Source organism: Bacillus rossius, chromosome 3, assembly GCF_032445375.1.
Source record: "Bacillus rossius redtenbacheri isolate Brsri chromosome 3, Brsri_v3, whole genome shotgun sequence".
Lineage (NCBI taxonomy): Eukaryota > Metazoa > Arthropoda > Insecta > Phasmatodea > Bacillidae > Bacillus > Bacillus rossius.
The window spans coordinates 690,872-711,321 of record NC_086332.1 but is presented as its reverse complement, the minus strand read 5'-3'; the positions used below and the strand labels follow the sequence as shown (position 1 = coordinate 711,321).

At 43.2% G+C, this 20,450-nt stretch overlaps 1 protein-coding gene across 4 annotated transcripts in view; it reads right to left on the bottom strand.

Moving 5' to 3' along the window:
- LOC134530049 (peregrin-like) overlaps positions 1–20,450 on the bottom strand; it is a 75,768-nt gene that overhangs the window by 1,288 nt on the left and 54,030 nt on the right. For 2 of the 4 annotated variants that reach the window (XM_063364591.1, XM_063364590.1), the window contains exons 11-14: positions 8,152–8,270; positions 7,712–8,021; positions 4,661–4,822; positions 4,432–4,579 (exon numbers count right to left, since the gene is read on the bottom strand). In XM_063364591.1, the coding sequence (XP_063220661.1) occupies positions 4,432–4,579; positions 4,661–4,822; positions 7,712–8,021; positions 8,152–8,270 (739 nt within the window). Of the gene's footprint in view, positions 1–4,431; positions 4,580–4,660; positions 4,823–7,711; positions 8,022–8,151; positions 8,271–16,542; positions 17,079–20,450 lie in introns of those variants that run through there. The other 2 variants (XM_063364593.1, XM_063364592.1) reach the window with 1 other exon arrangement.

The following is a 20,450-nucleotide window of genomic DNA, read 5'->3' as shown; positions in this document are numbered from 1 at the left end:
ATTCTGATGATACATGGTCAACTTCAACTTTCAGTTCTACAAGATTGACTTACTTTTCAATAACAGTGTAGAGATTTATAAGATTAATGTTTATACCTAAATAAACAAGACTGCCAAGACAATAATGTAAATCCAATTAAATTAATGTCCCATTTAATAATGAAAGAAAGTTATACAAAACTGAATACAGCATCTATTTAATTTAACAGCTATAGTTCAAAATTATTTCAAATAAAATGTGCAATGATTAGAATAAAGGGACTTCTTACCTTTCAATTTAAATGAATACAATAATGCATTCGTTCAATGCGAGCAAACTAAAACAAGAAAAGAACCGAGGCAGTGGCTCCCTGGGCCAGCGCTCGTAGCACAGACACCCTAGCAATAACAGGCCACCACAGGGAGCAGACAGAGGCAGTACCTACCTGGGCCAGCGCTCGTAGCACAGACACCCTAGCAATAACAGGCCACCACAGGGAGCAGACAGAGGCAGTGCCTACCTGGGCCAGCGCTCGTAGCACAGACACCCTAGCAATAACAGGCCACCACAGGAAGCAGACAGAGGCAGTGCCTACCTGGACCAGCGCTCGTAGCACAGACACCCTAGCAATAACAGGCCACCACAGGGAGCAGACAGAGGCAGTGCCTACCAGGACCAGCGCTCGTAGCACAGACACCCTAGCAATAACAGGCCACCACAGGGAGCAGACAGAGGCAGTGCCTACCTGGGCCAGCGCTCGTAGCACAGACACCCTAGCAATAACAGGCCACCACAGGGAGCAGACAGAGGCAGTGCCTACCTGGGCCAGCGCTCGTAGCACAGACACCCTAGCAATAACAGGCCACCACAGGGAGCAGACAGAGGCAGTGGCTACCTGGGCCAGCGCTCGTAGCACAGACACCCTAGCAATAACAGGCCACCACAGGGAGCAGACAGAGGCAGTGCCTACCTGGACCAGCGCTCGTAGCACAGACACCCTAGCAATAACAGGCCACCACAGGGAGCAGACAGAGGCAGTGCCTACCTGGACCAGCGCTCGTAGCACACAGACACCCTAGCAATAACAGGCCACCACAGGGAGCAGACAGAGGCAGTGCCTACCTGGGCCAGCGCTCGTAGCACAGACACCCTAGCAATAACAGGCCACCACAGGGAGCAGACAGAGGCAGTGCCTACCTGGGCCAGCGCTCGTAGCACAGACACCCTAGCAATAACAGGCCACCACAGGGAGCAGACAGAGGCAGTGCCTACCTGGGCCAGCGCTCGTAGCACAGACACCCTAGCAATAACAGGCCACCACAGGGAGCAGACAGAGGCAGTGCCTACCTGGACCAGCGCTCGTAGCACAGACACCCTAGCAATAACAGGCCACCACAGGGAGCAGACAGAGGCAGTGCCTACCTGGACCAGTGCTCGTAGCACAGACACCCTAGCAATAACAGGCCACCACAGGGAGCAGACAGAGGCAGTGCCTACCTGGGCCAGCGCTCGTAGCACAGACACCCTAGCAATAACAGGCCACCACAGGGAGCAGACAGAGGCAGTGCCTACCTGGACCAGTGCTCGTAGCACAGACACCCTAGCAATAACAGGCCACCACAGGGAGCAGACAGAGGCAGTGCCTACCTGGACCAGTGCTCGTAGCACAGACACCCTAGCAATAACAGGCCACCACAGGGAGCAGATAGAGGCAGTGCCTACCTGGACCAGCGCTCGTAGCACACAGACACCCTACTAATAATAATAGGCCACCACAGGGAGCAGACAGAGGCAGTGCCTACCTGGGCCAGCGCTCGTAGCACAGACACCCTAGCAATAACAGGCCACCACAGGGAGCAGACAGAGGCAGTGCCTACCTGGACCAGCGCTCGTAGCACACAGACACCCTAGCAATAACAGGCCACCACAGGGAGCAGACAGAGGCAGTGCCTACCTGGGCCAGCGCTCGTAGCACAGACACCCTAGCAATAACAGGCCACCACAGGGAGCAGACAGAGGCAGTGCCTACCTGGACCAGCGCTCGTAGCACACAGACACCCTAGCAATAACAGGCCACCACAGGGAGCAGACAGAGGCAGTGCCTACCTGGACCAGCGCTCGTAGCACACAGACACCCTAGCAATAACAGGCCACCACAGGGAGCAGACAGAGGCAGTGCCTACCTGGGCCAGCGCTCGTAGCACAGACACCCTAGCAATAACAGGCCACCACAGGGAGCAGACAGAGGCAGTGCCTACCTGGACCAGTGCTCGTAGCACAGACACCCTAGCAATAACAGGCCACCACAGGGAGCAGACAGAGGCAGTGCCTACCTGGACCAGCGCTCGTAGCACACAGACACCCTAGCAATAACAGGCCACCACAGGGAGCAGACAGAGGCAGTGCCTACCTGGGCCAGCGCTCGTAGCACAGTCACCCTAGCAATAACAGGCCACCACAGGGAGCAGACAGAGGCAGTGCCTACCTGGACCAGCGCTCGTAGCACACAGACACCCTAGCAATAACAGGCCACCACAGGGAGCAGACAGAGGCAGTGCCTACCTGGGCCAGCGCTCGTAGCACAGACACCCTAGCAATAACAGGCCACCACAGGGAGCAGACAGAGTCAGTGCCTACCTGGACCAGTGTTCGTAGCACAGACACCCTAGCAATAACAGGCCACCACAGGGAGCAGACAGAGGCAGTGCCTACCTGGGCCAGCGCTCGTAGCACAGACACCCTAGCAATAACAGGCCACCACAGGGAGCAGACAGAGGCAGTGCCTACCTGGACCAGCGCTCGTAGCACACAGACACCCTAGCAATAACAGGCCACCACAGGGAGCAGACAGAGGCAGTGCCTACCTGGGCCAGCGCTCGTAGCACAGACACCCTAGCAATAACAGGCCACCACAGGGAGCAGACAGAGGCAGTGCCTACCTGGGCCAGCGCTCGTAGCACAGACACCCTAGCAATAACAGGCCACCACAGGGAGCAGACAGAGGCAGTGCCTACCTGGGCCAGTGCTCGTAGCACAGACACCCTAGCAATAACAGGCCACCACAGGGAGCAGACAGAGGCAGTGCCTACCTGGGCCAGCGCTCGTAGCACAGACACCCTAGCAATAACAGGCCACCACAGGGAGCAGACAGAGGCAGTGCCTACCTGGACCAGCGCTCGTAGCACACAGACACCCTAGCAATAACAGGCCACCACAGGGAGCAGACAGAGGCAGTGCCTACCTGGACCAGCGCTCGTAGCACACAGACACCCTAGCAATAACAGGCCACCACAGGGAGCAGACAGAGGCAGTGCCTACCTGGGCCAGCGCTCGTAGCACAGACACCCTAGCAATAACAGGCCACCACAGGGAGCAGACAGAGGCAGTGCCTACCTGGACCAGTGCTCGTAGCACTGACACCCTAGCAATAACAGGCCACCACAGGGAGCAGACAGAGGCAGTGCCTACCTGGGCCAGCGCTCGTAGCACAGACACCCTAGCAATAACAGGCCACCACAGGGAGCAGACAGAGGCAGTGCCTACCTGGACCAGCGCTCGTAGCACAGACACTCTAGCAATAACAGGCCACCACAGGGAGCAGACAGAGGCAGTGCCTACCTGGACCAGTGCTCGTAGCACAGACACCCTAGCAATAACAGGCCACCACAGGGAGCAGACAGAGGCAGTGCCTACCTGGGCCAGCGCTCGTAGCACACAGACACCCTAGCAATAACAGGCCACCACAGGGAGCAGACAGAGGCAGTGCCTACCTGGACCAGCGCTCGTAGCACAGACACCCTAGCAATAACAGGCCACCACAGGGAGCAGACAGAGGCAGTGCCTACCTGGACCAGCGCTCGTAGCACACAGACACCCTAGCAATAACAGGCCACCACAGGGAGCAGACAGAGGCAGTGCCTACCTGGACCAGCGCTCGTAGCACAGACACCCTAGCAATAACAGGCCACCACAGGGAGCAGACAGAGGCAGTGCCTACCTGGACCAGCGCTCGTAGCACACAGACACCCTAGCAATAACAGGCCACCACAGGGAGCAGACAGAGGCAGTGCCTACCTGGACCAGCGCTCGTAGCACACAGACACCCTAGCAATAACAGGCCACCACAGGGAGCAGACAGAGGCAGTGCCTACCTGGGCCAGCGCTCGTAGCACAGACACCCTAGCAATAACAGGCCACCACAGGGAGCAGACAGAGGCAGTGCCTACCTGGACCAGTGCTCGTAGCACTGACACCCTAGCAATAACAGGCCACCACAGGGAGCAGACAGAGGCAGTGCCTACCTGGGCCAGCGCTCGTAGCACAGACACCCTAGCAATAACAGGCCACCACAGGGAGCAGACAGAGGCAGTGCCTACCTGGGCCAGCGCTCGTAGCATAGACACCCTAGCAATAACAGGCCACCACAGGGAGCAGACAGAGGCAGTGCCTACCTGGACCAGCGCCCAAGGTGAGCTTGCGACGTGCTATCTTCAAGTGTGACTTGATGGAGCGGATGAGCTTGGAGCGGCCCGGGCCGCGCGCCAAGTCCTCTGCACCCCCCAGCAGGCACTGCAGCTGCGACACGTCCTCCGCGCTGGGCTGCACACGCACGTCACAGTGTGCATCTAGGCACGTGCCGAGCTGAGCTGGCAGCCTCGCGTGGAGAAGCAGACTACTCACCTGCACCTTGCATCGCTCCACTAGGGCCTCCACTTGCTTGGCTATCTCCTCGGCAGAGGGCGGGCACTGCTGCTTGGTCGTCAGGGAGAGCAACACGCCCGTGTCTGGGTCTATGCAGCTGGAGGCGAGGTCACTGCGTGCCTGGGAGAGGATCGCTCCGCACTGCGACAACGCCCAATCTCTGTCGCGACTCACCGTTCCCAAACATCTTGGGCAACAAAGTGGTTATGCTTTTACAAGGAAAACTCCTATCACACACAGTAATAATAAATCCATCCATACAGCAAACAAATTTTTTAAAAAAATGTAGTCTACCCTACTGATACTTAGTAATGTTTTAGGAATAATATTACAAAGAGTCTGAAACTTTTGTGCTATATAGGTGCACAGATACCCCTAAATTTCCTGTCCCCCAACTCCCAGGAATAAAATGGTACAGTTGATGCACTCATTAAACCATGGTGATGAGTGTGTGGCTAACATACACATCTAGGAACATGCGATGAGAAGAAAGAAGCCCCAGTATGTAGGGCGGAGTGGCTACAGGAGACGTGGGTGACCCTGAGGAGATCCAGGGACACACCGCTACCCTCTCCGCACGATAGCCGCCTAGCCAACAAGTTCTTGTCCGTTCAGGTTCCAGCAGTTTTATTATTGTCCTAGGGGCATTGACAATTACCACTAAAATAAGTTGCAACAGTTAATTGGACACTGTAAATTACAGGCATGGTCAGTCCAAGATGTTCAGGTAAGACAATGCTAAATGCATGGACAGGTTAACTAACCCAAATAAACCAGTGTCTGACAATACCGTACTATGGGCGCTCACGATGCATGCCACCGTCGTGGGAGTTAGTAACAGCAGGGGAGATAAAATAAAATTTCCAAAAATAATTTAAAATTATAATAACAATTTTTAAAAAAACGTGCCAAAATACCTAATTTCCGGCACAAGTTCGAGTTAGAAAGTGATGTAAAATTTTCTGAAATTGTGAGGCAGGTACCTGTCAGGGCAGACTGATAGTGTATGTAAGTTTAGTGTAACACCTGTCAAGGTTTACATGAAACAGACGAGAAAAGTGAGGTATGTTACACAAGAACAGACATGTAACGGAATGTAAGAGAACAGGACGCGTTGTGTGAGAGAGATGCTTCACGGGCCGGGACGCGCAGGTTCAACAGCAGACACAGTGGCAGGAGGCCACACGGCCACACGGCCACACGGCCACACGGCCACACGGCCACACGGCCACACGACCACACGGCCACACGCTTGCCGACAATACGCAGAGGGGCAACACTGAGGTGGCTGGCCGCATGGAGTGTTTCAGGCGCTCCCACGCGTCGACGGTGGGGGGTGACAAGTTAACAACCTCCTCTTGACTTCTTGGTGGTGGCCATAAAATAAGGGTCAAGAGTCAATGTTGTTTAATATATTAAATGTTTTTTAGTGTGTAGCTATTTTTTAGTAACTGGTTACAATTTACAATGTATACTGTAAAATTATTTTATTGATCTGTTTGGGTGCAGCATTAGATAAAAATTTTTTTGCAATGAAAAAAAAAATAGATTGTTTTGTTTGGTATATATTTTTATATTTTTCAGCGTTAGCCAAAGCCAACTTGCGGCTCAAAGGGATTTTAGATGAGCGTCCCTACCTTCGGCAGCTCGGGATTTAAAGTTAATTCAGAACTATGCGAGTAATTAATTTTTTTTGTGTTAACATAGACAATTAAAATATTTAATATGATATGATCATTAAATATTCCATTTTTTTCTTAATAGTTATAACGGATCTCCAGGAGCCGGGTGTCCTCTTTCGGAGTCGGACATGTTTCGGACGAACAGCCACTCTCGTGTTCCGCTATTTGCTCGCTACTGATTCCAGTATTTCATGTTCAACATTCGTTCGTGCGATAACTCACACGAATTCAGTGGATTTTTAATTGAAAATGATTTGAAATGCTGTGTCTGTAACTCCAGTAGACAAGGTAAGTGCTAAAACAATGATACCAAGTGCTTCTGTTAGCTTGTCTCTGGTTAAACTCTATTAAAGATAAAATACCCACACTCATGTCAGGTGCAAAGGGCTCTGACCTAAATCTATCCCTCAAAGCGTGTAAAGAGTGTAAAATTGGTATTAAAATTGATGAACCACTAAATAACGAGGTTGTTCCTGGCGTGGAAGCTTTACTTGGAAAAATGTGAGCTAAGCTATATGTTCTCACAGTAAAATGAAAATTGTATTTTAAAAAGTTACTAAATGATACGAGAAGTGAATTACTACAACTTTCTTATGCTGCAGTTACTCTGCAGAAACATGATATACACCCACTTCATGCATCTCCGGACAAGGAGACCTACAGCCGAGGAACGGTAAGTAGGTCAGTGAACAATGCTCGGCTGATTCAACATAGTGTCAACAGACCCTCAGAGATGTTAAAGTCAGCCAGTTTATAGTCTGTCAGATCAGAACAAGTCTATTGTGTTCAATAAACCAAATAAAACAACAAAACCTCAGAAAGATGAAGTTGGATTCACTGATGATATATCGCCAAAAATAACTAAAAACTCTGAGGATACTGTTGCCTTCAGACCATACGTGATTGAACAGCCTTGCTGGGCTAATTTGACACTTTTAACAAGGGAGACATCACGCCCTGTGATAATGATGGCAGTCTCTCTACTCATTAAATCACAAAGAGTGGTGCCCCATATTTACAAAAAAATCTCAGAACGAGACCCATATCAACAAACCTCCAAAATCTGTAAACAAGTACAAGATAGTAAAAGGACTTTACGTATGTTATAGTTCGATCTAGCAGATGCAGCAGCTAGATTCATTTTAAATTATCTTGAATTACGTGTGAGTAAAAGTATTGAGTCTCTTTATCTTGAACCTATATCAACATATATTATACATCCTAACATTAAAAAACTTATAAGTTTACCTGATTGTCATTTTTCAAGAAAAACAAGCACAGATGTATTTGAAGACACACGTGGAACTCAGCGATGGCCGGTTGTGGCCGAGAGCGTAAGGGAACGCACCTTACTCCTCATCCGGACACCCGCCTTGTAGTAGATGGTGTCACGGGCGTTGAAGGCCAGGCAGTTGTCGATCATGAGATCGAAGTCCTGCTCGAAGGCGTCCAGGGAAGGGTACTCCCAGTTGTCGATCTTGGATCGCATGGTGCTCAGGTCCATAGGGCGGGCCACTATTTCCGCGTAGCCCGCTACCTTGGAAGTATCGACGGGCTCCGAAAAAATGTTGTTGATGTCGCGGGCCTGAATCAACTCCCAGAGCCGTCGCAGAAAGCAAACGAGGGCCTGCAGCTCCAGCTCTAAGCACCGCTCCTTCCTGCAAGTACCACACCCGCCATCACACACACCTTCACCTGCATCACGTAACATGTGTCCCGTGCACCAGGATGCTGTACAGGTTCTGGCCCGTGTACAAGGGTAGAGTAGCAGCCCTGGGTGATACGTACATTCGGAACATCTTGGCCTTGAGTCTCTCTCGCTTGCGCAGTAGCTCGCACAGCAGCCGTGCTCGCTCCATGTGCTGACGCACCCTGGTTACCTGCACCACGCCCTTGTGATCTGCCCCCTGCAACAGTACATTTAACATGCACATATCACTAACATCATGTGCAGCTAACATACAGCATTACATAATTAAATATTTTTTTTACTTTAAATATTACAAATACACAAACACAGATTACAAATAATTGTATAAAGAGCACAAATTAGCTATCTACAAATGCAGATATTAACAATAAGTAACAATTAACATTAGCTGATTGGAGCAGTGCAGAACAGGAACATTCAAACTGCAAGACTGTGCGTGTGACTTCCACAATCCTCACAGGAACATGACATTCAACGGCTCTGTTCCACAGTGGATCAAATAATAACTATTAACCTGATGATGTACACGGTAAGCTGTGTCCTTTCCTTCTTGGGGTTCAATCACAAACAACTATTGTCTCAACAACTGACTTTCCTAGAGCAAGTGGCACGTTCAAGTTTAACACCCAGCAGTTTCTGACAAGAGCCCTCAAGTCTGCTAGTCAGGCTACAACGCAGGAGCGCAGGTCACAGGTTTTGTATTTTCTTTCCATGCCCTTTCCCTCCTATGTTAGTTCTATTGTGAACTGGTATTGCTTCTGTTTCTGAAATGATTTCTAAAACTGTAACTGTTCTACATTTACACTTATACACTTCAGCATTGACAGAGCACAAAAAGAAAACACACACGCCAACAGAGGCAGTGTACCATGAGAGATGCAGAGTTAAAACAGGTGGAAGCTGACGACTGCACATGTCTAGTTGCAGTGTTTTCACAAGTGCTTGCTTGGTGTAATAGGTACTTGGACAGCAGTAGGATGTACGTACTCTACAAACTCGCTGTACGGAGGCACTGTACCATGAGAGATGCAGAATGAAAACAGGTGGATGCTGATGACTGCATTTGTCGAGTTGAATGGTTTTAGATGGGCAGCATAGATAGGAACATTGTGATGACTCCAGTAGTACTCCACTAAGAGAAATGAAAATCTGAAAACCAAATGCAATTTAAATTTATTTTAAATGAATGTTATAAAAAATGTAAGTAAAAATGAGAATATATATTGTGTCTGCTACAAAATTATATTATTTAGCTCCTGGTACGTCTTCTATTCCTCAAGAATTCATGTTTGGCTTCTTTAAAATAACACACACATACATATATTGTGTGTCAGCAACGGTTCCGTATAACAAGATTTCGTAAAGTAGGAAATACTATTAGGTAGATTAACAAGGGGAGGCACACCTTGAAAAATGCACTAAATATAAATATACACACACATGAGAAATGCACTATATATATATGTATATATACAGGATGATAATCAAGTGCATTAGTTGTATAACCTTTAGGGTGTTTACCCCTTAAAATAATAAAGTGCACTGGCAAGACAATTCTGAGAACAAAGCCTCTGGAACTTTAAGCACAGTTTGTATACTAGTTAAAATTCAGCATGCCAACCTTTCAGCAGCCTTGGTGATTAAGTACATGTCTGTGGACCAGATGCTCTGGTTTACTCTCTTGCTGATGGTCATATTTATATAATTAAAAAATATATCATATATCTACTGTTTACAAATAATTTTATTTCTTGATATTTAAATTACACTCATTCAGTCTGCTAAACATAAAATAATAATGGGTATAACATTTGTTATAAAAAGTGCTCATAATAATTACAAAGTTATATTTCTTCATTAAAAAAAATTGAATCTTATAAATGTTTTTACAAACAGAATCTGAATGATGATTATCATAAAAACCTTGGAAACCAAAATGTTATGGAATCCTGTACAGTAAATAAAAGATGATTGCGTACATGAACTATTACTGGATTATGAATTATTACTGTAATTTAAATATTAAGTAATATCTAATATTTTTTCTTATAGTAATATAACATATTTTTTAAATTAAAATATTTCTTTTAAACAAAATATTTATAAAAAAATGTTTTAATTATGTAAAGTGATAATCAGCAAGAATTAAAACCCAAGGGCCTGGGTGGCAAGGAAGTATCTTATAACCTAGGCCGCTGTGCTGCTGGCCAGAGTGGAAATTAACTAGTACTATATAAACTAAGCATCAAGTTGCAAATATGGTGCTACTACTTACTACTTACTTATAATAGCAATAACAACAGTTGTTTGTATTTTATACTGACTTGTAACCCCACAAAACTTGCCTTCATTCAAAATTACTATTTATTTAAAACTGTTTTATAATTTACCAATCAGTGGAAATCAAGTCTCAGTAAAAAATATTTAATAAAAGCTGGGAGCCATTCGCAATAAAATCACTAAGCATTTAAAACTTTTCAATTCAAGATTTATTGAGAAATATATAATAAAAGACAAATACGTAGAACAGAACATAAACACCAGTCTTAGGACAAAAGGTGAGATAAACACACAAATTTTACTCATAAAACAGTATTTAAAATGAAAGTAAACATGAAAGCATTAATTGACACATTTTTACACCTTTGTCCAGATCAAAATTAAATATTTATTGGAAATGAAACTTCTATCTAGAGCTGCCTATACGATGGGCATGACCATACAAGAGTTCGTAATACTCCAAAAAAATTTTTTTCTAGTAGTTTAAAAGAAAATGTGACGTTTAAATCATAAATATCATTAAAATTAGTTTATAGCATGTTAATTTGCACCGGTACTAGCTCAAAACGGTAGTTCTAGACCACTGGGCTGTATTCCTTAGTTGTGTTTAACTGTTTTAATATTAAGTATACTGAAAAATTGTATGTTATAGCACTTTAAAACATAGATTAACATTTGGGCAAATGTTCTGTTCATTAGTTCCAAATCAGATGATAAGTGTCTCGTTTTTGTGCAATGACGATTGTGATGAAATCCAATATTGCCTACCTGGCTGATGCTTCAGGGTGGACCACATATATAAACACTCATATAACGATGGCATTTCAAGCACCTGTCTCACGAAAAAGGAAACCGTTCACTGGGTAGTTCCTGCATTGCACAAACACAGTAACTGCACAAACAAAAAACTTTTTGCAGCAATTTGGTCCCAATATAAGCACCATGGCACCAAGCGACACTGATCACTCAAGCCTGGACCACCGGAACTGTTTGCAACATTTAAATTCCCATAATGCAATGTTTGAACGCCGCACCACCGAAGAGTGACCAACTGCATCAGGCGCTCCGTGGGGGCAGCGTTGTTGCGGAGGCACATGCGCAAGAAGACGAGGTTCCGAGGTGGGGACAACTCTGCAACTCGCTGCCCGTGTGGTGACGTCTCGTCTGTATTTCGACCCATGAACGAGAGAAGACTCGCTGTTGGCTCTTCGAGACATCAAGCGAGTTACGATGACCCGTCAACACCACCGCTAGTTGAGTGGTCCTTCGCTTCAAGAATTTAAGGCAATAATTTTAAAAAAGTTTAAAACTAAACTAACACCTTATTGAAATTCGTACTAGCCACTTTATGTAACTGTCCTTGTCTTTAAGAGATTGTAAATATTGTTTTATTCGTTTTTAGAATTGTTTATGCAAGTAAACTTTGTGGATGCGACTTAATGTTGAACAAGCATCTCAGAGTCCAATCCTCAATAGAATATTTTGTAAGACTTTGATATTATAAATCCAGTTTGTTGATAAGCGCGAGAAACAAGCCCATCACCCGTGTCGATTGTCCCTTAATTATATTGTGGAGCTCAGAAATTCCTTAGGTATTAGTAAACGCCAAATGTAAGGAGTCCATCAGTTGTGTAAATAATCAACAATCATGTTAAGGGCACAGTTCAGGTTTTTTTGAAACTTGGCTCTCAATGCCATTAAGGAAAGCGAAATCTTCTGTAGCTACTTATTTGAAGTCTAATCGTTGCTCTTGCAGTTAAAGCTGATATTAATGTTATAAAATCATTTTTAAGACTAAATAACTGACGTGTAGTAAGAGCGGAAAGTGCTCTCAGACAGTGACATTATTCCATTTATAACTTTTTATTTTCACATGAGTCAAAAAATGTTCATTGCATTTGTATTCTAAAGTATATTCTCAAAAGGCTCTCTTAGTTACAACTGGGTTCAGAGTTCTTTATTATAGTGAAAACATATTGTGACAAATTCAACATTCGTAAATGCAAAAATGTGGAAACACAAATATTGTATGCTGTAAGGTAAACATTTTTTTTAAGGATTACATAAATGTTTCGTGTGTTTCGTAATTACAGCTATTTTCTTTTCTGTGTAAGAAACAAACTATTTCGTTGTGCTGCAATGAAAACACAGTTCCTGTGTTGTGGTGTGGCAGGTAGCAGACGACACTGCGCTAGTGCTGCATGTTCTTTCGCTCGTTCTGTTCACAGCCGACGGCAACAGAGGCACGAATGAATAACACACAATGTTTAACTTAACGCTTACTTAGCTGCTAAGAATATGCGAGATTTATCGAGGTTAATTAGTGTTTAATATTACTTCAGTAATTGTAGAGCATTATGTAAACAGAAAAAAAAAAAAAATTCTGTACTTTTCAAAAGATTCCTTTGGAAACTAGTTGCCAAGAAATAGTTTGCAATACTACAAGAAAGATACTGTAACTTTATACAACACATGGTCATGGTAATATTTGCTAATATGAAATACATTTTTCAAGATAAAACCGAGTATTTCTTACGAAAATTGGTGCATAATTTTATATTTGAAATGTTTCATTCAGTCATATTTTTAAAACCACAAAAAATATGATAGACTATTCAATAACTAGACATTTATTTTGGTTTATTATACTTATTAATGTGCACAGTTAATATTGGAAACCTATTCAGTAAGCTGTTTACTTCAACTATTGGAGGTACAGGTACAACACTTAGCATAATCCGAACTTATTATTTATGCAAACACTATTTTGTAGTAATGCAAATTGTTTTTGTAAATCTACAAATTTATAAATATCTGTAATTTTACATGAATATGCCTGTTCCAATACACAAAAAAAAACAGGATAGTATATTGGCAGTGTAAAATGACTCATTTTGTGTGTTTTTTTTTTTAAGTTATACAAGTTTAGGCAAATTCAGAGTGAAAATTTAGAATGTGATTAATATGCACCCATCCACGAAAGTTGCAGGTTGAAGTCTTATGCTCATGCGAGTTTCTGGTGTAGCTACAAGCCGAAGTCATCCAGACAATAGCAGACCGCATGTGGCTGTATTAACTTGTGTTTATTAGCTTACGTGAACATATCAAATTCATCTTTGTGATAGTAAAACTATCCTGGAATACATTTCATCAGCTTTTAATTTTCACTGAGAGAAATAATTGCAATTTTTGAATTATGTTGAAATCCTGGAATTACACCATAAATGTGGTTAACCCTAAATTCTCCATTGTTTCATTTTGAGTCAGTTAGCTAAATATTTGAATGCACTATCTTTTATCGAGTTACCCAGTTGAAATACCGTCACTGGAAACTATTCTTTTTTACTTTTCATACAACACATTATTCCATTTTTTATACTAAATATAAGAAAATTATATTATAACTTGTTATTTCTCTAACCAACTGTTAAAACAACTTTTAGTACATGGCTCTCAGTCTGGTTTTATTTTACAATAGGTAGACATAAAAACTTTATTATACTTATTTTTATAAGTCTTATGTCAACATCTGAATACACTAATTGATTTCACAAAAAAAAAAAAAAAAAAATTCTTTTAACATGCACCAATGGATGCAAACTACCCCTAGAGAACCCTTTTGACTTATAACAGAATAACCTCGAAAATAAATTTATCCCCAATATGAGGTGAAATAGTTTGAGGGGACTAGCATTAATTTTTATTGATGTATACCAACGCCTGTCATGTCAGAGATGTTACGACACACTGCGACTGCAGTGTAAACTGCTACTGGGGGGCTAGCGTTATTCACTTGTTTCTTTGAGATGTTACAGGAGGGAGCAGCACCTGCCTGCCGGAACTGGTGGTCGTGTGTTCCAGTCTTGACATGGGCATGGCTTTCATAAGTGGTCAGCCAGGCACCACCACAAACATCCTGCACACATTATGTAGGGGACATTATAGACGTATTAAAAACTATTATTTAAATGTATATCGACAGAACAGAATTCTCAAAAGCAGAATGTGTTTAATGACTTATCATGGATGAAACCGTGGGTCACTTCCCTTGTGAAAGGAGGGTTGTGTGTGTTAACGCACACACACCTCACAGAATTGCTTTTGTACTTTTACAGGAAAAACCTTGGATACTCGGTTGCCAGCGATATCACTTGTAAAATTCAAGGAACATCTTTGCACTACATCTTTGTGCCAAATTTAATTGTACAAAGCTCTGCCTTGCAGTTTTACAAGTGATGTAGTTGGCAAGTGAAGTTCCAAGGATTTTCCTGGTAAAAGAACAAATGTGTATTTATTTTTTTATTGTTGTCGCTTCTAAAAATTCTGCTGTTGCTAAACCGGTTGTAGTTATATGATAGTGAAACACTCTTAAACTCTCCAACGCGAAATAACTTGCTTGAATAAATTTTCAGTCAGTTATATATTTCTTTACAGAAAATTATTTAAATACTGTCAAAATGTATGTTTGCACACTTTTTTATAGTGAATCTGGTTCTGGTAGCTGCCCTTTCGGTAACCGGCATGAATTTTGTGCCTTGAACTTGGGTTTGGAAATAAAGGTGGCGACAGCGTCACGGAAAACAACTACAGCGAGTTGCCGATGCAAAGCCTTGACGCAGATTGCCAAAGCCTGTTTGCTTTTATTAAAATTTCTTTTGCTCTGAGTTACTTTTACTTATTGTCTTTTAAATTTAATTTTGTTTTGTTATTATCACATTTCTATAAAGTATTTGATCATCTCCTTCTTTGCAATCTCTTATAATTGCTTTGTTTTCATGTTATTAAGAAAACTTTTTATTTTGCTTTATTAGTCCATTCTTATTTTTACCTTACAAAGCTTCAACTGTACAGTACTTGAGTTTTGTACCTTAATTTAGTTGTACGTTGATGTCTTGATTTTTCGCTAGCTATATAGTAAAAAATCAAACATTTGAAGTGTTGTTCGTGTGGCGGAGCTTCTGCCGCGGCACAGGTGAGCGCTGGAGGCAGCTGAATGGCACGACTCGGCTCCAGCCCGGTGGCCCGCACACGACCAGGGGCTTCTGTAGCTGCACTTGCCCTTCGGACTTGACTGACAAGGATAATATGTCAACTTGGCAAGATATGGCTGTCAATATATAAACTTTTGTTCAGGGACCAGCACAGCCATATGTTTTGCTCTATATTCTTGCTCAAACGCCAACAGTCTGAGGCAGTAATCACAGCATAAACAAATGTGCGTGGCAGCGCCGTGACAGCGCCGTGACAGCGTACTAGCCAGTGATCCTTGAAGGTGACCTTGAGTGGCTACACATCACGGTGTATTTTTTTTTGCATGACCACTTCATTTAGCAGAATCAAGTTTGAAACCTCTTTTGAGACCCTTCTGCAGTAGTGCCATGCATGACAGCAGGCTACCTTTTTTTGACGACTTTACTGCGTGTTGCACTTTAAAGAGTTTACTCAAGTCAATTTATTTGCACTATTATGTGAACAAATGCTAACAAGGCATTTACGGCTAAAATTAAAAAAAAACTGGGTGCTACTGGGTGACAAACCTGTCGGCCTGAATGAACCTGCTGCCCAACTCTCGGGGCCCGCGGGGCGCGGTACTTCGCAAGAACCTGGCAGTCCGCTCCAGTTTCTGGTCAACAAGAGCTCGGCAAGTTGAAGGACATGTCATTTGTTCCTTACTGACCGGCAGAAACTGTAAGAAACAGGATGTGAGCGTGGACTGGATCAATTCGTTGGGAGAAAACAATTATTTTAGTTTTGTTGGCATTTTGCAATTTGAAAAAACATAACCACATAATTGTAATTTTTTCTTAACGTATAAAGGGACTTAGATATTATTGAGAAGTATTTCAATAATCTGGTAAACTCTAATAAGTTTATTTTAGAGTAACCATAACTATATTCAGAACGTAACAGTTTGCCGTAAATTTAATGTTTTGAATACATTGGGTCGTGTGTTCTTCTCATTTTTTTCAAACTAGTTACATTGAGGATTTGGCACCCAGAGAGGTTACACATCACATCGGGAGCTAACGACTATGTGATGGCAAACCATTTCATCGGGATGATATTGACTGGAATGTTTTCTTGGTTGAGTTACTTGCTAGCAGCTGTATGTTGGCTGAAATGTGTGTAGAAAATAAACACCTCACTTGCATTAGACCCTGAAAAAATTTTTTTATATGTAACTAATATTTCTTTTCACTTCTTTATTAACTGGAATATAAAATATGATGCTATACTTTTGTTGCACCATGATCAATTCAGAATACTGAGGAACAAATCACGATGTAGCATGAAAATGACACCAAAAAAAAATAACAGTCTTAACGAAAAGGTGCGAGCACATATTTTTCATGAAGTGCGACAGCTACGACTGGATTGAATGCAGATGTGCTACTGGCTTCGTCGAAGGGCCAAGGGCGCTCGCAGGGCTGGGTGCTGACGGTGGAACATCCGAGCTACAGGGACGAGCAGGAAGATCAGGTCTCAAACACGACAGCTTGCAGCGAACGACACAACTGCGTATAGCCCGTTGCAAAGAGACGGCAGTTTTCATCGGCAGCCGGCGGAGCTCGGTCGCTACGTACTTCCCAAACTGACAGAAGGGTTTCACTTCAACTGCTCTCTGCTCTAAAGTGCGTGCTACTTCGGGCGCTGCCTGATCGACACGCTCTTCGGCTCCCTTCCTCCGCCCTTCGCCCTCGCGCTCCGTGGGGCAACACTGTGCCTAGGTCAACACATCCTACAAATAAGGTTACATCACAAGGCCAGTTGTCTTTTAGGGCTACAGCTCTGCCTTAGGCTAACATGATATAGCAATACAGGATTACAAGTCACGAACATTAAAGAACTGTAATTAGTTAGTAATATACAATTATACACAACACAAAAGATATTTTAGGAAGGGCTGTTGGACCTAAGTGCCTGACTATGTAGAACACTCAGGTAATTGTATAATAAATAAATATAAATTATATTGATTTCCCCCCTTTTTATCACATTGATATTATGATTCTTTTATGTTATCATATTTATATTATAAATGGATTTTTTTCAGTCTGAATCTCCAAACATGATGCCTGGCATACCTACAGGTGTTCCCCCTTCACCCCTGTCTTGGTGGTTCACTTACGTATCAATCAACCCAGTCAAAAATATACAGTGTTTCATTTCCCTGGAAACCAAAGGTCGCAGAACCCAAAATCCTGAATGCGTACCCAGTATATTTTCAAACAAATATAAAAAGAAGGCTGCCACTTCACACGCTCTTGAGAGCTGTTCAAGAGCCACAGTAAATACATATGTAAGTATTTGAGAGCATGAATGTTCTATGAGTGAATTAATTACAAAAAACTAAGTTGCAATAGTAACACAAACATTTGTTGTGATTATGTTTTTTTTCTAAATACTTAGGTGGAAGATCACGTAACACATTCATTACAAATAATTGTGGATAATTGTCTATTAGAATGTGGCGATTAAATCATGGCTGTCTAAAGGTTTTTCAGGAAATAAACCAAGCTTCTCCAACAAGGGGTCATTGTTGTAACACCACTATGTCGTCATGATGGAAAATTAACAGCTGAAGAAGTGAAAACTACGTACAGCATTGCCAGTGTTCACATTCAGGTGAACAGGTGCATTCAACCACGTAAAATATTTTACGTATTACACAAACTATTAATGTTGACAATATTTTGGCATATTGTTCACATTTATTGTTTATAGTTAATTTGCAAAAAATTTAATACAAAAAATTGCATAAAAACAGTTTTCAACAATTTAAACATTGTAATGTAATACATGTATTGAATATAAACATTTATTGGCTTGGTGGAGATAAGTTAGATAAAAAGAGAAAACAAAGCTAGACGAAAACAGATAAACGCAGGCAAGGAATTTGTTATAATATTACTGTATTCTAACTGAAACAAATGTAGGTTATAATAGTTAGTAAAACAAAATGTTTCTATTTTATCAATGCAATTGTCGACATGTGAGGTCCTTTCCTAATGTTGTGCATATATGTGGTTTACTACTGCAAAAACAGATTCACATGCACCAATACCTGTTTTATGCATTAGTACCTGATGCTATTACTCTTTAATTTAACATTTTCCTTTTTGTCTAGAAATAAATATTACAATTAATCATTACTCTGCTTCTACTATGCACTATTTCTGTATAAAATGACACACTTAACTTTTAATAACTTTAAGTCCTCCCTCCACACAGCCAGGAACTATCAGACCGCAACGCACACCTATAATGTATAATCCTTTCTTTGATGATTGGCTGTGGCTTCAGATTTAAAAGATTTTTCATATTTCACATTTAGTGCAGTGACACCAAATATAATAATATAATGAGGATCTACCCAAAAATAATTTACAAAAAATGAAAAAAAAAAAAAAAATTTCTACTCGTCGAGATGCAGAGTTTTCTTTCATAGAACCATTCCGGATAATGCTCGTCTAATGTTGTTACAGAAATCTTAAGTGCCTCTACATTGCTAACACATAGATTTATGTTTGCTGGTACAAAATCTGTCTTAGGGAAATTTTCACTTATTCACTTTATCTAATGAATACGTTTCTTTTACAGTCTTAGCCTAAATGGTTTTACCCATGTTTATAGAACTTCAGTTGCCAAAATAACATGCACATTGTTAATTCAGTAAAGACTGCAGAAAAATGATAACAAAAGTATACAAATCCTGTTGTGAAATAAAATAATTCTAAATATAATATTTCTTTCGCAGTCTTTACAAAACCATATTATAAAAAAAATTAAAAAATAGTGATGTACAAATGCAGAGATATAAATGATTTAACTCACAGTTACTTGGTAGGATGGAAGAGAAAATAACCATGAAACCCTGGCCGCTTGCACTAGTACACTCACCCCATCAGCTCTGATGGTCGGCTACAGGGACTCTCACAATGCAACCCTGACGCTAGCACTAGTACACTCACCCCATCAGCTCTGATGGCCGGCTACAGGGACTCTCACCACTCTACCCTGGCCGCTAGCACTAGTACACTCACCCCATCAGCTCTGATGGTCGGCTACAGGGACTCTCATCATGCAACCCTGACGCTAGCACTAGAACACTCACCCCATCAGCTCTGATGGTCGGCTACAGGGACTCTCACCACTCTACACTGGCAGCTAGCACTAGTACACTCACCCCATCAGCTCTGATGGTCGGCTACAGGGACTCTCATCATGCAACCCTGACGCTAGCACTAGTACACTCACCCCATCAGCTCTGATGGTCGGCTACAGGGACTCTCATCATGCAACCCTGACGCTAGCACTAGTACACTCACCCCATCAGCTCTGATGGTAGGCTACAGGGACTCTCACCATGCAACCCTGGCCGCTCGCACTAGAACACTCACCCCATCAGCTCTGATGGTCGGCTACAGGGACTCTCACCACTCTACCCTGGCAGCTAGCACTAGTACACTCACCCCATCAGCTCTGATGGTCGGCTACAGGGACTCTCATCATGCAACCCTGACGCTAGCACTAGTACACTCACCCCATCAGCTCTGATGGTCGGCTACAGGGACTCTCATCATGCAACCCTGACGCTAGCACTAGTACACTCACCCCATCAGCTCTGATGGTCGGCTACAGGGACTCTCATCATGCAACCCTGACGCTAGCACTAGAACACTCACCCCATCAGCTCTGATGGTCGGCTACAGGGACTCTCACCACTCTACCCTGGCAGCTAGCACTAGTACACTCACCCCATCAGCTCTGATGGTCGGCTACAGGGACTCTCATCATGCAACCCTGACGCTAGCACTAGTACACTCACCCCATCAGCTCTGATGGTCGGCTACAGGGACTCTCATCATGCAACCCTGACGCTAGCACTAGTACACTCACCCCATCAGCTCTGATGGTAGGCTACAGGGACTCTCACCATGCAACCCTGGCCGCTCGCACTAGAACACTCTCCCCATCAGCTCTGATGGTCGGCTACAGGGACTCTCACCACTCTACCCTGGCAGCTAGCACTAGTACACTCACCCCATCAGCTCTGATGGTCGGCTACAGGGACTCTCACAATGCAACCCTGACG